General features: G+C 44.1%; 1 protein-coding gene across 8 annotated transcripts in view; it reads left to right on the top strand.

Moving 5' to 3' along the window:
* LOC148331454 (zinc finger SWIM domain-containing protein 8-like) overlaps positions 1-17,500 on the top strand; it is a 259,367-nt gene that overhangs the window by 75,403 nt on the left and 166,464 nt on the right. For all 8 annotated transcript variants that reach the window (XM_088304030.1, XM_088304028.1, XM_088304029.1 and 5 more), the window contains one exon: positions 8,832-9,004. In XM_088304030.1, the coding sequence (XP_088160156.1) occupies positions 8,832-9,004 (173 nt within the window). The remainder of the gene's footprint in view (positions 1-8,831; positions 9,005-17,500) is intronic.

Below are 17,500 nucleotides of genomic sequence, written 5' to 3'. Positions count from 1 at the left end.
CTCTCCAGGGTCTTCATCAGATAAGTAATTAGCAACACTAGTCTGAAGCTGTTGAGCTCCTTAGGATGGGAGTCTTTGGGACCAGGATCAGGCAGGATGTTTTCCACAGCTGGGGGACTATGGCCAGCTTCAGGCTCAGGTTGACCATGTGCAGGACTATTCCGCACAGCTGGTCTGCAGGATTTAAGCAGCTTAATGCCATCTGGACCCGCTGTTTTCCTCGCCTTCATCATCCACAGATGGTTCTTCACCTGAGATGTTGTGAGGGACAAGATTAAGCAGGAGGGAGTGGTGACTGTCTGATGTGGCTAGGAGCTGAAGACTGTGGAAGGACAAGGGGACAGTGTGTCATTCACAGCAGGAAGGGTTGGTAGGGCCTGCCGTAGGAGAGACTGAGTGGGTGCTGGCATCTGATCGAACCTATTGAAAAATAGGTTCAACTAATTTGCCCACTGCAGGTAACCTCCCGTCTGGGTGTTAGGTTGTCCGTGTTCTGAGATGGTCTTCAGGACCCTCCAGACACCCCTGGCATTATTCTCTGCAGCTGTTCCTCCATCCTATTCCTGTAGGAACTTTTCCCCTCCTCCTCGTAACCTGACACAAAAGCATTCTTCTTCCCCTTCAGGGGCGTTTCAATGTCCGGTGTGATCCAGAGTATGTTGTGGGAGAAACACCTTACTGGTTTGGTGAGTATGGTGTTCTCCATGCAGAAATTAATATCGTCATAGAAATATTAATGTCCCCCCCCGCCCCCCCATATGGGCTTCGCTGAATACTGCCCACACAGTTCGGGTAAAACAGTCCTTTAACTTCGGCCACTCCAAACCATCTCTGAACCACGCGTGACATCTGTCGTCTGCCTGCGGACCAGAGGTTTGTACATAGGCTGGAGAGCCACCAGGTTGTGATCAGATTTGCCCAACGGAGGGATGGCTAGTGATTTGTATGCCTCCTTGGTGTTGGCCTAGAAAAGATCCAGTATGTTATTGCCTCTCGTGTGGCAGGTGACATACTGTGTGAATAAGGGCAGAAATGAGGATTGAGAGGGATGATTGATGTCACCAGAGATGAGGAGTATGGCGTTTGGGTACTGTTTGTTGCCTGCTCACAGTGGCCATCAAGACGTCACAGGCTGTATCACTGTTAGCAAAGGTGGGGGATGTACAGCGTCACCGCGATCACATGACTTAACTCCAGTGGTCGACTGATCCCAAGAGGTCTACATTAAACTGCTTTTACAAGTTTTCTGTGCAGGATTATCTTGCAAAACTACATTCAAATTATATACATTTGAATATATATGCTTGTGTATTGTAATGGATGAATTGGTGCAATGTTATGTTTGCATGGAGTTATGTTGAGTTTAGCACCCTCGAGTGGTGAAATGTGTAATGTGCATCAGGTTTATTTTAGATTAAGTCAGTGTTCAATGGTGAAGAATAACACGTACCCAATGTCGTCTGGTCCCTCTTAAGGCTGCAAGTGACCATTCGTGATAAAATGTCTAATTTCTCCAATCTGCAGAGTTAACAAGCAGTTACATGTGTTTGCGAAGGCAGATGTTGCTACATCCGTGTTTAAAATGAATCGTTTCGTTAGCATTTGTTAGCATTGTATGCTAGCGGACTTTAGTTTGCTAAATAGGCTAATTGTGTTAGCTGACCTCTGTTGTATTATCTGTTGTAATTCAGAATGCGTGTTTTATAAGGTATTTCACGCTTCAAACAACTTAAATGAATGCTTTATGTTGTGATTATTTGTATTTTATTTCTTTACATTTTGACATAGATGTATGCTAGTATAGCCAGAAAACAATGTTGGATATTTAATATGCTGTGCTAATTTACTGTATTTAAAAGATTATTAAATGGACTCTGAAGGCCATACCAACGTCTCGTCGGTTAGCTGTCCGTGTAGCGGGATAGAGCAGTCATACTGTCATCTAGTGAGGACAGAACAGGTATCATTTACTGTGATAACTGGGCTAACTCAGTATTGATGCATCTGTTAGGTCATGATAAAAACAAATTTTCTGGTTATGTTGTGGTGTAACAGTATAGATATTGTCCAAATTTATTTGGTCTTAATTGCCTGGACTTCAGATTTGGTTCAGAATTAGATGTTTCCAGCCAAGGAACGAGATTTGATGCCAGTCAGAAAGAGTGAAATACACAAAGTTTCGAAAGAACAATTCAATAGACTCAAATTTTAGTCAAATATTTAAGCCTCACTTGAAATCTGAATCTGTGGGGGGGCAGATTTGCGCTTCTACCTGACCACAGTAAATAAAATGCTTTTAGTTGGTTCACGCAAATGTGTATACGCTTACGCTCATTTATTAAACGTCCCATTTTGTCCTTAGCCTCTCATTCATTCCTGATTTATTTTTGCTTCTTAATTCATTTAAGTTTGCCATAAAATAGGATCTGGTTGTGTCTTATATGTTCAATAGTTATAGTTAATTTATAAACATTGTCCTTATACACAAGTCAAGCATGAAGTGTATGTGTTCGGTAGGTATTGACCTCTATTTTGGAAGAGGAACTCTCAACCTATCTTATATGTTCAATAGCTGTAGTTAATTTATAAACATTGTCCATATACACAAGTCAAGCATGAATTGTATGTGTTCGGTAGGTATTGACCTCTATTTTGGAAGAAGAACTCTCAACCTATCTTATATGTTCAATAGCTGTAGTTAATTTATAAACATTGTCCATATACACAAGTCAAGCATGAATTGTATGTGTTTGGTAGGTATTGACTTCTATTTTGGAAGAACTCTCAATCATTTTTTTTGTGACCAAATAAAATATTTAAAGACTGATTTAGCACTAATTTAACAAGGTGTTTTATCAGTTATCCTCTAAACTAGGATTGTCACAATCATTTTAGCTCAGAGGCCCCATGGATTAAAATCTATTACCAAGTGGGGCGGACCAGTAAAATTGTGATCTATAATGAAAAGCAATTGGCGTCAATATTATGCAGATTTGTATGCTGTCTTGTGAATAGCTGAGGTCAACTGTAATGAATAAAAATCAATATATTCAAATGTAAATATTTTTGAAATGTTTTCATAAACACATTTTGTATAGAACACAAAATATGAACTAAAAATAAATCAATAAATTATGACGAAGTATAATTTTCAGAGAAATTACACTAATGCAGGAAAAAGTCCCAATCAGAATGTTTTTGTACAACTTGAATTGCTATGAATTCAATTGAAAACAGTAAGGCGTCAACAAACATTGAGGAATACCTCCCATTTAGCATTTTAGTTTTGTCAACTCAAGTTTGTCATCTCTTTCTTTTGGGAATGTTTCATTTAACTTAGATGACTCAGTCTGAACACTCGGTGGCATTCACGTAATAGTAGTTTCGTATGGCTACACCTCTATTTGTAGCTCCTCAATCCATTCCTTGTATTCTGTGCCCGCTTCGTGAATGGTGGCATATCCTCCAGCTATTGATGTTATCGGACAGTGCAGGACAAGGTGGTCCATATCCTGCGGGTGATTGTGGCATCGTGGGCAAAGGGGGCTGTCGAGATATCCCCATCTGTGGAGGTTTGCAGCGGTGCGGCCGTGACCTGACCTGATTCTGTTGCAGTAAGTCCACTGCTTCCTGGTCAGGGAGGAGAAACCTGGGAGCTCGAGGCTGGGGTCAGCGACTCAGTGTCTCCCTCGCGTGTCAGAGTTTGACCACTCTGACCTCCAGGCTTCGTTGATTGAGAAGTCTAGCTTTTCACTGCGGTAGAAGGGTCTTCTTGAGGACAGCCTATTCGTTAGGGGGGCGTCCTTCATTACTTTCCGGAGTGGTGTATCAGCTTCCGTTATTCGGATGCGTTGGTGTTGCCTTTGCGTTGCCTGTTCGCGTCGGAGGGAGGGAGGTGGTATAGATGACATGACGGGCAACCAAGGAAGCGGTGTGGACCTTAGAGATCCGCTGATGATGCGCATTGCTTGGTTCAGCTGGACGTCCACTTTATTGACATGTGCACTCCGCCCCCAAACAGATGCGCAATACTCAGCTGCGCTGTAGCACAGGGCTATTGCAGAAGTTCTGAGCACTGCCTGGGAGGCACCCCAAGTTGTCCCTGCTAATTTCCCTATAAGGCCATTTCGCTTTCTCAGTTTTGCGGCTGTGCCTCTCAAATGTTCCTTATAGGTTAGAGACCTATCTAGTGTCACGCCCAAGTATTTTGGGTGCGCGTCAGTGCGCGCCGGATCATCACGTTGTCGTCGTGCGGTGGCATAGTACCCATACGGGGAAACCAAGAATGATCCAAAACCCGGCGTCCGAACCGAAACACACCTCTATGAAATTCACGTAATGACGTACTGGAAGTGTCTTTGACAGAAGAATAAGAAAACACGCGAAGAAATGTCCCGTTGAATACTGGAGTGCTGTGTGCTAAACTAGATTAAAAAAAGAGAGAGAGAGAGTGAGAGTGAGATGTGAACTTGCCGCCCCCATCAGTTTCGGATTTCAAGTGAGGCCCAAATATTTTACTAAAATTTGAGTCTATTGAATTTTTTTAAACCTTTGTGCATTTCACAGCTTCTAACTTGCATCAAATCTCATGCCTTGGCTAAAAACATCTCATGTTGAACCAAATCTGAAATCTAGGCAATTAAGACTATAACTTTGGACAATATCTATACTTTTACATCATAACATGTCCAAGAAAATAGTTTTATCAGGATCTAACAGATTCATAGAAATAGAAATAGAAATAGAAATCCCTTTATTGTCATTGTACTCAAGTGTGCAACGAGATTAGAGGGCTCCCCTCTCCAGTGCAATACAACAATAATACAGACAAATATATAAATTAGATAAATAAAGAAGACAGTGCAATGGAATTCAGTACTGAATAGGGCATATAGAAACACATCACAATGCTGTTTTGCGAGGTTAGGGTGGTCTCGTGTGTGTGTGAGAGTTCAGTATGGAGATGGCTCTCGGAAAGAAACTGTTTCTCAGTCTATTGGTCCTTGATTTGATGCATCTGTAGCGCCTGCCAGAGGGCAACAGGTCGAACAGGTGTGAGTTTGGGTGGGTATTGTCATTGACGATGTTGAGAGCCCTTCTGAGGCACCGGGCGGTGTAGATGTCCGACAGTGGGGGGAGAGGGCAGCCAATAATCCATTGCGCTGTTTTGACTGTCCTCTGGAGCCTCACTCTGTCCGCCTCAGTGCAGCCGCTGTACCAGGTGGAGACACAGTACGTCAGCAGGCTCTCGATGACGAGTGGTAGAAGGCCAGCAGCAGCTTCCTGTCCAGGTTGAATTTCCTGAGGACTCTCAGGAAGTGCAGACGTTGGCGGACCTTCTTTACCACTGCTGTGGTGTTGTGACTCCAAGAAAGGTCATCGGAGATCTGTACTCCCAGGAACTTGAACGTGTGGACCCTCTCCACACACACGCCTTCGATGCAGAGGGGGGGCGGCAGCGTCTTGTTCCTCCTGAAGTCGACGACAATCTCCTTTGTTTTAGCAGAGTTAAGGTGCAGTCTGTTGTCCTTGCTCCAAGTTGTCAGTCTCTTTACCTCCTCTCTGTAGGCTGTCTCGTCACCTTCCGAGATCAGACCGACCACTGTCGTGTCGTCAGCAAACTTGACGATGGTGTTGTTGCCGTGGGCCGGGCTGCAGTCGTAGGTGTAGAGGGCGTACAGGAGAGGGCTCAGCACGCATCCTTGGGGGGAACCGGTGCTCAGCATGAGGGTGGAGGACGTGTAGGGGCCGAGCAACACAGTCTGGGGTCTGTTGGTCAGAAAGTCCTTAATCCAGATGCGTGTGAGGGCAGGGAGGCCGAGAGTGTCCAGTTTGGCGACGAGGATGTCTGGGATGATCGTGTTGAATGCCGAGCTGTAGTCCACAAAGAGCATCCTTGCATAGCTCTGCTGTCGTTCCAGGTGGCCCAGCACAACATGCAGAGCAGTGTCGATGGCGTCCTCAGTGGATCTGTTAGCCCGGTATGCAAACTGGTAGGGGTCCAGAGTGGGAGGAAGGCAGTCCCTGATGTGCTGGAGAACCAGCCTCTCGAAGCACTTCATAATGACTGGTGTGAGAGCAACAGGACGGTAGTCATTCAGGTGGACGGCTGGTGACTTTTTGGGGACAGGAATAATGGTGGAAGTTTTCAAGCAGGAGGGGATGACTGCCTGAGCCAGGGAGCGGTTGAAGATCCTGCAGAAAACATGTGACAGTTGGTGGGCACATGCTCTGAGGACCTTGCCTGGTATTCCGTCGGGTCCAGTAGCTTTCCTGGGGTTGACCGCCAGGAGCGCGCGCCTCACATCGTGTTCCTCTACGATGAGTGGGGGGGAGTTGGAGCTTGAAGTGCGGGGGTGTGACGGTTGGGGCGAGTCAAAGCGAGCGAAGAAGCAGTTAAGCTCCTCTGCCAGCGATGCACTCGGGTCTACAGAGGTCGTGCTGCTGCCACGGAAGTTGGTGATGCTCCGTAGACCCTGCCACACCTCCCGTGGCCTGTTACTGGCAAGGTGGGCCTCCAGCCTCCCCTTGTAGGTTGCCTTGGCTAGCTTGATGCCTTTGCTCAGGTCAGCACGAGCCACCCTGTACTGGGCTTTGTCGCCTGACCTGAAGGCAGCGTCACGGGCCTTGAGGAGAGAGCGAACCCTGCTGGACATCCAGGGCTTCGCATTTGGAAAGGTCCGTATAGTCTTATGTTGGGACACAGTTTCCATGCAGAACTTGATGTAGTCCAGTACACAATGCGTGTAGACATCAAGGTCCTGATGATCAAAGAGGTCCCAGTTTGTGTCATGAAAGCAGTCCTGTAATTCACTCATGGCGTCGTCACGCCAGGTTTTCACAGTCTTTGTGGTAGGCCTGAATCTGCGCCTGAGAGGGGTGTACGCAGGTGCGAGCTGCAAGGACAGGTGGTCTGACTGGCCGAGAGGGGCGAGTGGGAGGGCTTTGTATGCGTGCTTGATGTTCGAGTACACATGGTCGAGAGTGTTGTCTCCCCTCGTTGGGCACTTGACATGCTGGTGAAACTCTGGGAGTACAGTCTTTAAATTGGCCTTATTAAAGTCTCCCGCTACTACGTGAACGCCATCAGGGTGGGCCCGCTGATGTTTATTGATGACGCACGCGAGTAGCGAGAGCGCCGTGCTAGTGCTAGCGTCGGGAGGGATGTAAACAGCTGTGACAATCACTACCGTTAGCTCCCTCGGGAGAAAATAAGGCCGGCATTTAACGGACATGAACTCGATGTCGGGGGAAGAGTGCTTCTCGACGATCGTGCTATCGCCGCACCAGTTCTCATGCACGTAAACACAGAGCCCCCCGCCCCTCCTCTTACCGGTGTCCCTCGTCCGATCCGCGCGATGTAGCGAGCGCCCGGCCAGCTGGATGCTAGCGTCGGGGACGTCTGCGTGCAGCCAGGTTTCCGTGACGACGATCACACTGCTATCGCGCACATAGCGGTTTCCCAGGATTTGTAATCCCAGGTCGTCGATTTTGTGGACCACGGATCTGGCGTTGGTGAGGTGCAGACTCGGTAGTGGTTGCCTATGGGGCTGCCGTCGCAGCCGTTGCAAGACACCGGACCTGCAGCCTCGCTTCTGCTTCCTCTCTCTGCGTCGCCTGCGCCGCCTCCCGGCCCCGATGACCAGCCATGGTGAGCCGGGCAGCCTCGCCAGTTCGTTCGGAATTTTGCGATCATAGCAAAATTCCTCTGTGATGGTTATTTCGCATCGATATCCAATGTTCACGATGTCTTGGCGGGTATATCGATGTTGTGCCTCAGTTGATGCCAATAAGAGCAAGCAAACACTAATAAAAAAAATATATTTCGTTTCAATATTGTTTTAGTCGATAATCCTGCACAGAAACAGTTTTTATGTAGACCTGGGGATCTGTCTTTGGCCAGCCTGCCAAGTTGGTGGAAGCTGACCTCCCGCTCTCACAGGTTTGGCAGATGCCAAACTGTCTGCGCTGACGGCAGCTTTAATATGCAACCAATGTCTGTTGAAGTCCTCTAGGTGACAAAGAGTGTCCCTTATCGGGAGTCTGTTGATCCACTTAGGGTTCGGAAAGTCCTTGCCAAGTCACTTTGTAGGGACCCCCTGCTGATCTGCTTTATACTGACTGAGCAGAAATGGTGATGTGGGTCTGGCTGGATCTTGTCTCTCAGACGTTGTTTTATATATATATATATATATATATATATATATATATATATGAATTTAGGGTGGCGGTTTGTTCACTCAGGCCACATTTATTTTTATGCTTTAATGCTCACTACCACAGTTGTAAATTAATATCTATAGAAATAATTGCTTAGATGTCTTTTTAAAAAAGAGAAGAAAAGCTCATGACCTGTGATGAGCAGTTTAGTGCTTATTGAAACCTCAAATTTTTTTAAACCGTGATAAACCGTCAAACCAATAATTGGCCCATACCTAGTCAGAACCCATCTCCCCAACTCCCAGTCGCCAGTCAATTGCTGGGTGCATTCCTTCATTCACATTGATACCTCTGGACAAATTAGATCAACCTAAGATGCATATTTTTGGAATGTATAAAATGCATAATTCTCAGAGAAATTACACTATAGCATAGGTAAACATGGTAACGCCACAGAGAAAGGAGTCAAACGTCTTAGAACCTCTCAATTATGCGACCCTTGTTAACTAATGCTTTACCATTTCAAAAAAGAAAAACAAAATCCTTGTACCTTTCATTTTTATTAACTTTACTCCACGTGTGTCTGATTCATTTATACTAAAAGTTTTTTTGAAGACATGAAGCTTGAATTCCTAAAGTTGTTTTTTTTGTTTTTTTGTCATTTTTGTCAGGTTTCCATCTCAGTGCTTCTGTCGTACCCAGTCAGTCTGGACATTCTAAAGGCACCTACAATGTGGCAGTAATGTTCGATCGCTGCCGCATCACCTCCTGCAGTTGTACTTGTGGTGCTGGTGCAAAATGGTGTGCCCACGTGGTGGCACTCTGTCTCTTCAGGATTCACAATGTAAGTTATAAAAGCATGACTGTTATGAAGTATTTCAAGTAAATTATCATGATCCACTGAGAAGGCATTTTTACAATGATAATAATTGATATCTTATCTCAGTGCATATGATTAATTGAATGAATATAATACTAAAAAGAAATAAAATAAAATCACAACCTTTGTGGGATGTCTGCGTACATTTTCAGTCATCCAGGTCATTTTGCAACAAAAGTTGAATTGAGAGACGTTTCTCATTCAATCCCAAAGGTTTCCTAAATTCTCAACCTTTTGATTGCAGTGAACAAAATATTAAGGGTACCTGCGGTTTTGTCAGATAACTTATTATTTATTAGGTTGTATCACAAAAATAAACCTTGACTTATTTTCACTAGTTAATTTCCTTTGGGGAGTCACTGATGGTGTAGTGGTACATTCGCCTGACTTGTGTGCGGGCAGCGTGGGTTCAGTTCCCACTCATTGACGGTGTCAATGTCTGCCCTGTGACTGGCTGGTGACCTGTTCACGGTGTAATGCGCCTTTTGCCCGTAGTCAGCTGGGATAGGATCCAGCATCTAAATTGCACAGGAAGTTGGCCATTTTTAATTAACTTCAAAGGGGGCGTGTCACCACAATGGAATAAATGCTGAATAACTCGCCTGCACATGCTCCTAAAATCCAAAACTTCACCTGTACATAAAACGTCCCGACCTGAAGACATCTCAATATTATTATTCTGTTATACACACAGCCAAGTGGAATCAAAAAAAAAATTTTATTTTAATTTTCACGTAGTGCACGGAGCCCTTTTGACGAATCCGACTGAAAATTGGTCAGAAAAGACTCAAAACATTGATCTTACTCTATCCCGAATTTTGTGACTTTTCGGGAAAAGGCGTGACCTTACAGTGCTGAAAAGTCTGATTGTACTCTGTGGCAACCAAAGCTCCGGCAACATGACTCAGATGATCCTATCTTCTCAATTTTTTTCACATTTGAGGATAGTCCAGCCCTGAACACATCTACCTACTTATTTTTCACCGTAGTAGTAGCGCTGGTTAACTGGTTAAAGCAAATACAAGTTATTTAGTTTGATGTTTTTCTCCGAGCAGGTCAACAAGGTTGCCCTCAGATATGCTCGGATGAGTGTTTAGGCCATGAGGATGTCACAAAATGAAATTCGTCATTTGTCGTGAAAAGTTGTGGGCCTGGCATCGCACAGTTTGGCAATAAAATAACGCAGATTTTGAGGTTCTAAATATGAATGAAAACTTGTGAAACTTTGCACACACATCAGGCCTGGCAAAAAAAATCAATATTTTATAAGTTAGTTGTGCAGATTTTTATTAATGGCTCGCCATCGCCCTCTAGAAATGTTCAAAAAAGCAGCCCTGGCTGAGTGTTTCACCTAGCTTTTTTCAATTTTATGGTGTATGTATAAGGCCAAGACCTACAAAAAAAGTCTCTTGGAGCCATGAGCTAAGTTTAACAGGAAGTCGGCCATATTTAATTTACTTAAAAGGGGGCGCGTCACCGCAATGGACTATCCATCCATCCATCTTCTGTTTCGCTTCTCCTCACTAGGGTCGCGGGCGGTGCTGGAGCTTATCCCAGCTATCTTCGGGCAGTAGGCGGGGGACACCCTGAACTGATTGCCAGCCAATTGCAGGGCACACAGAGACGAACAACCATCCGCACTCACACTCATACCTAGGGGCAATTTAGAGTGTTCAATCGGCCTGCCATGCATGTTTTTGGAATGTGGGAGGAAACCGGAGTACCCGGAGGAAACCCACACAGGCACGGGGAGAACATGCAAACTCCACACAGGATGGCCGGAGCCGGGATTGAACCCACGCCCGATGTTGTCTCTCACTGTGAGGCCATCGTGCTAACCAGTCGGCCACCGTGCCGTCCCGCAATGGACTAAATGCTTAATAACAACCCTGCACATGCTCTCAAAAAATTCAAAACTTCCCCCGTACATAAAACGTCTCGACCTGAGGACATCAATATGTTACTATATTGTTATACACACAGAAAAAAAAACATTTTTTTTACATTTTAATAAACTGCACAGAGCCCTTTTAACAAAGCCGACTGATAATTTGTCAGAACACCCTCAAGACGTTGATCTTAGTCTATGCCGAATTTTGTGACTTTTCGGCAAAGGGCGTGTAGCCATTACGGTGCCGCAAGAATGTATTAATCTCAGTGGCAACAAAAGCTACCGTAACATGACTCAGATTTTCCTAACTTCTAGAAATTTTTCACATTTGAGAATAGTCCAACCCTGAAGACATCTACCAACTTATTTTTGATCGTAGTGGTAGCGCCACCAACTGGTTAAAGTTAATACAAATTATTTTCAATGATGTTTTTCCCCGAGCAGGTTAACAAGGTCGCCCTCATATTTGCTCGGATAAGTGTTAAGGCCTTCAGGATGTCACAATACGAAATTTATCATGTTTTGTGAAAAGCTGTGAGTGTGGCTTCGCACAGTTCACCAATAAAACAACGCTGAATTTGAGTTTCTAAATATGAACGAAAACTCGTGAAACTTTGCACGCTCATCAGGCCTGACAAAATCATCAAAATTTTATTAGTTTGTCGTGGAATTTATTACAAATGGCTTGCTATCGCCCAATAGAAATAAAAAAGAACAAAAAAATACATCTGTTTCATCAAACTTTTTCAAAATTTGATGAAGTATGTACAAAGCCAAGACATAATAAAGAGTCACTAAGAGCCACATTTGAGGATACTCCAGCCCTGAAGACATCGGACAACTTATCTTTCATCGTAGTGGTAGCGCCACCAACTGGTTAAAGCTAATACAAGTTATTTTCTTGGATGTTTTTCTCCGAGCAAGTCAACAGGGTCGCTCTCATATATGCTCGGAAGAGTGTTTCGGCCAGGAGGATGTCACAATACGAAATTCGTAATTTTTCGTGAAAAGTTGTGGGCGTGGCATCGCACTGTTCGGCAATAAAACAACGCTGATTTTGAGGTTCTAAATATGAACGACAACTCGTAAAACTTTACACACACATCAGGCCTAGCAAAATCATCAATATTTTTTACGTTAGTTGAGCAGCTTTTTTAAAATGGCTCGCCATGGCCCTCTAGAAATGTTAAAAAAAATCAGCCCTGCTTGAGTGGTTCACCTAGCTTTTTGTAAATTTTATGGAGTATGGAAAAGGCCAAGACCGACAAAAAAGTCTCTTGGAGCCATGGCGAAAAATTTTATATTTTAGCGTTGTCGCATATGACGCAAACAAAATGAGTGGGAAACATCAAAGGATATCCTGGCCCGTTTGACCTCGGCCTCCAAAAATTGCCAGGCACGTGTAGTACCCCGAGAGGTACATATACTTTCTTTGACGACAATAGTCAAATATGAACAGGAAGTGAGTTGTGATTTTTGGAAATTCTAACTTTTGCCCATTTTTGCACGTTTACAGGGGTCATTCTTTTGCACCCTGATCCTAGAGGGTTCATCTCATTGCCTTAAAATTCCGGCTGTACCATCTTAAGACCGAAGACAAACACTGGGACAAAAATGTTTAGTTTCCGAAATACTATATGACGGGGGCGTGGCTTCAAAGTTTTCGTTTATTATTTCCTTCGCCGCAATGGACAAAATGCTTAATAACTCTCCTGCTCAAGATGCTCAAAATCAAAAACTTCACATGAACATAAAGAGTCGGTACCGAAGACATCAATATGTTTATATTCAGTTATCCACCTTTCGCCACCCAGTAGCGACACAAAATATAATTTCTTACATTTTAAAGTACTGCATGGAGCCCTTTAAACGAATCCGACTTAAAATTGGTCAGACCAGACTCAAGACATTGATCTTACTCAATATCGAATTTTGTGACTTTTCGTCAAAGGGTGTGGCTTTTACGGTGTCGCAAAGTCTGATTATTCACCGTGGAAACAAAAGCTCCGGCAACATGACTCAGATGATCCTATCTTCTTGAAATTTTTCACATTTGAGCATATTCCAGCCCTCGAGACATCTACCAACTTATATTTGATTGTAGTCGTAGTGCCATCAACTGGTTAAAGAAAATACTAATTATTTTCGTTGAATTTTTTTTTCCGAGCAGGTTAACAAGGTCGCCCTCATATTTGCTCGGATGAGTGTTTACGCCTTCAGGATGTCATAACATGAATATCGTCGTTTTTTGTGAAAAGCTGTGGGCGTGGCTTGGCACAGTTCGGCAATAAAACAACACTGATTTTGAGGTTATAAAAATGAACGAAAACTCGAGAAACTTTGCACACACATCAGGCTTGAAAAAATCATCAATATTTTATTAGTTTCTTTTTTTAAAAATGGCACTCTATTGCCCTCTAGAAATTTTCAAAAAAGCAGCCCTGGTTGTGTGTTTCACCTAGCTTTTTGAAAATTCTATGGAGTATGTAAAAGGCCAAGACCTATAAAAAAAAGTCTCTTGGAGCCATGAGCTAAATTGCACAAGAAGTCGGCCATTTTGAATTAACTTCAAAGGGGGCGTGGCACTTCAATGGATAAAATGCTTAATTACTTCACCTACACATAAAACCTCCCGACCTGAAGACATCTGTATGTTATTATTCTGTTATATAAAACTGTGCCAACTAGTGTACAATATATATATATATATATATATATATATATATATATATATATATATATATGTATTTTTTTTTACGCACTGCACGGAGGGAGCCCTTTTAACGAGTCAGACTAAAAAAATTTTACGTAAGCCTCAAAACATTGATCTTACTCTCTGCCGAATTTTGTGACTTTTCGGCAAAAGGCTTGACCATTACATTGCTGAAAAATCTGATTGCACTCTGTGGCAACAAAAGCTCCGGCAACATGACTCAAATTATCCTATCTTCTCCAGGTTTTTCACATTTGAGGATACTCCAGCCCTGAACACATCTACCAACTTATTTTTCATCATAGTGGTAGCGCCACCAACTGGTTAAAGCTAATACAAGTTATTTTCTTTGACGCTTTTCTCCGAGCAGGTCAACAAGGTTGCCCTCATATATGTTCGGATGAGTGTTTAGGCCTTGAGGATGTCACAATACGAAATTAGTCATTTTTCGTGAAAAGTTGTGGGCGTGGCATTGCATAGTTCGCCAATAAAACAAGCTGATTTTGAGGTTATAAAAATGAACGAAAACTCGTGAAACTTTGCACACACATCAGGCTTGAAAAAATCATCAATATTTTATAAGTAAGTTGTGCAGTATTTTAAAAATGGCTCGCCATTGCCCTCGAGAAATGTTCAAAAAAGCAGCCCTGGTTGAGTGTTTCATCTTGCTTTTTGAAAAGTCTATGGAGTATGTATAAGGCCAAGACCTACAAAAAACTCTCTTGGAGTCATGAGCTAAATTGCACAGGAAGTCGGCCATTTTGAATTAACTTCATAGCGGGCGTGTCACCACAATGGACTAAATGCTTAATAATTCCCCTATACATTCCACGGAGCCCTTTTAACGAATACGACTGAAAATTGGTCAGAAAAGAATCAAGACATTGATCTTACTCAATCCCGAATTTTGTGACTTTTCTGCGAAGGGCGTGGCTATTACGGTGCCACAAAGTCTGATTATCGCAAATTTTATTTTTATTTTATTAATTATTTATATTTTTATTGCCCTTTCCTCCACATTAATAACATGCTGTTGTAATATACTCTAAGTACTCCACATGCACAAATTGTGTGCAATTGTTTTTATTTTCAGATGTTCTTTTTTTGTATGTTGGAAAGAATATGGCTTGATGTCACACATTTACACGGGAGAGTCACAATCTTTAAGTTGTCAAGTCATTATTATATTATAGCTCATAACCACAATTTGATCTTAACCCCCAGGAGAGCAAGGAAAAACTCAAAACCCCATTAGGTCAAAAAGTGAGAAACCATGAGAGGGGACCACAGATGGGGGAATCCCCCTTCCAGGATGATCAGGCTGCAATGGATGCCAAGTGGGCAACATTTCACACATAAAATAATCCTATACAATGTGAGCTGAGATAATGTGAGAGTCAATCAAATGGAGTGCTGCAGGAAGATGACTTCAGTGGAGCGCGTCCTCGTCCAATTGATCAGAGCTGTAATCTCCATAGCAGCACCTCCCAAAATATAGTCAGGCTTTGATGATGACTTCAGTGGAGCAGGTTCCTGCCCAGTTAGTCAATGCCTGAAGCTACATAGCGGGTCACTGTCACCTTATTCCTCAGCCGGGCAAGAGGGGGCCGAAAAGAGAAATGAAGCGGCAGTAAACAGGCCAACAAATACTTCAACTAAATGCGTGAATAAATGCGTTTTTGATAGTGTTTTGAACATTTCAACTAAGGTGGCGCCTCTAATATCTGTGGGTGGTACATTCCAAAGCATTGCCCAATGCAAATTGACTAATATCAGGGTGTATGATCAAACTTTCTCGACCTCGTCAACTGCTGCATTTTGAACTAGCTGCAAACCTTTAATACTAGCCATGGGGAGACTCGAGAGCCAAACGTTACAATAATTGAGGCGACACGTAACAAACGCATAGGTTAAGATTGCTGCGTCACTAGTTGATAGAATGAGACCAATTTTAGCAATATTGTCCGAATATACTCAAAATATACAATCAAAGTGAACCAGTGTTGTTTTTGGTCGGCATTTTAGATTTAGTTTTCATCTTAGTTATTTGGACGAAAATGCTTATTAGTTTTTATGTCTGATTTAGTCATTCCTATTTGTGATCGTTTTAGTCTAGTTTTAGTCGACGAAAACTCAAAATGGTTTTAGGCATAGATTAATATTGCTGCATCTCTAGTTGATAGAATGAGACGAATTTTAGCAATATTGTCCAAATGTACTTCTATTTATTTGTGGCTATTCCATACTGAAACCATATGGGAGCAATTCAAACTGGTATAACGAATCACAATGTGAAGAACTGAAATTAAAGTAGTGAGCAACAACCTGAAGAATCAAAAATAGCCTCGTTTAACTTGTCATCGTTTCGTTGTCGTCATGAAAAAAAGGGGCGTGAACGAAATAGTTTAATCATTGTCATCGTTGACGAAAACAACTCTAAAATGTGAAAATGTGAGAGAGTGGAATTCATGTAATAACAAAAAAAAAACTAATTATTATTAAAACTTATTATTTTTTTATTCCCCAGCCATTATTTTTGTATTTATTCAATTACTTCTTTTTGTATTTATTTAATTACTTTGACTTTTACCTGCTGGTATGCCGTCCGGTGTGCCCTGTGAAATGAAAGGTGGCATTCTTCATTTATTTATTTATTCATTTATATATTCATTCATAACTGACAGCCTCGCGCTCCGCTCGTGCCCGGGCGGAAGAGGTGCTCCTCTTCGGCTTAATTGTCACGCACGCCGGACCTGCTCCCCCGAAGCGTGTCTCCGTTCGGTTGAACTCGGTTTCATTTCGCCCCGCTTGTGCCCCGGGCGGAAGGTGCTCCTCTTCGGCGTAATTGCCACGCACGCCGGCCGGCCTCCTCCGGAGCTCTCTTACGGTCCCGGACGGAGCGAAATGTCGCCCCGCTCGTGCCCAGGCGGAAGGTGCTCCTCTTCGGCTTAACTGTCACGCACGCCCGCCGGAGCTCTCGTACGGTCCCGAACGGAGCGAAATGTCGCCCCGCTCGTGCCCAGGCGGAAGGTGCTCCTCTCCGGCTTCACTGCCACGCACGCCAGCCGGAGCTCTCATACGGTCCCGAACGGAGCGAAATGTCGCCCTGCTCGTGCCCGGGCGGAAGGTGCTCCTCTTCGGCTAAACTGCCACGCACGCCGGCCGGCCTCCTCCGGAGCTCTCGTACGGTCCCGAACGGAGCGAAATGTCGGCCCGCTCGTGCCCGGGCGGAAGGTGCTCCTCTTCGGCTTAACTGCCACGCACGCCGGCCGGAGCTCTCGTACGGTCCCGAACGGAGCGAAATGTCGCCATGCTCGTGCCCGGGCGGAAGATGCTCCTCTTCGGCTTAACTGCCACGCACGCCGGCCGGAGTTTTGGTACGGTCCGAACCGCGCGAAACGTCGACCCCGATCGTGCCCGGGGGAACGTGCTCTTCTTCGTCCACTCTCCTCTTCGCCCACGCTCTTCTTCAGCGCACGCCGGCCGTCTAACCGCTCCAGCGCCCCGTCGTGCCGCCCGGCGAAACTACAATGCCCCCGCGGAGCGGAGCGAATGGAGAGCCCCGATCGTGCCCGGGCAAAAAAGTTTTTAATTTTTGAACATTTTTTAGACCCGCGAAGCACTGAACCCGCGAAAGGTGAACCGCAAAGTAGCGGGGTTTCACTGTAATTCATGGATTAACTACATACTGGATGCAATTGTCATTTGCATTCATCTCCACGGTATTCGTGGATGTATTTGTGGTACTGCGCCCCCTTGTGGTATGAGTGTGTAGCCACAGAGCCTCACACAAATCTCCAGAAATGCATTTGCAAATTGTCACACGCATTTGTGACTCGTCCACGGCAGGATTGTA

Source organism: Idiotropiscis lumnitzeri, chromosome 9, assembly GCF_059441095.1.
Source record: "Idiotropiscis lumnitzeri isolate Australia: NSW breed Sydney's pygmy pipehorse chromosome 9, RoL_Ilum_1.0, whole genome shotgun sequence".
Lineage (NCBI taxonomy): Eukaryota > Metazoa > Chordata > Actinopteri > Syngnathiformes > Syngnathidae > Idiotropiscis > Idiotropiscis lumnitzeri.
This window is presented reverse-complemented; position numbering and strand designations above follow the sequence as displayed.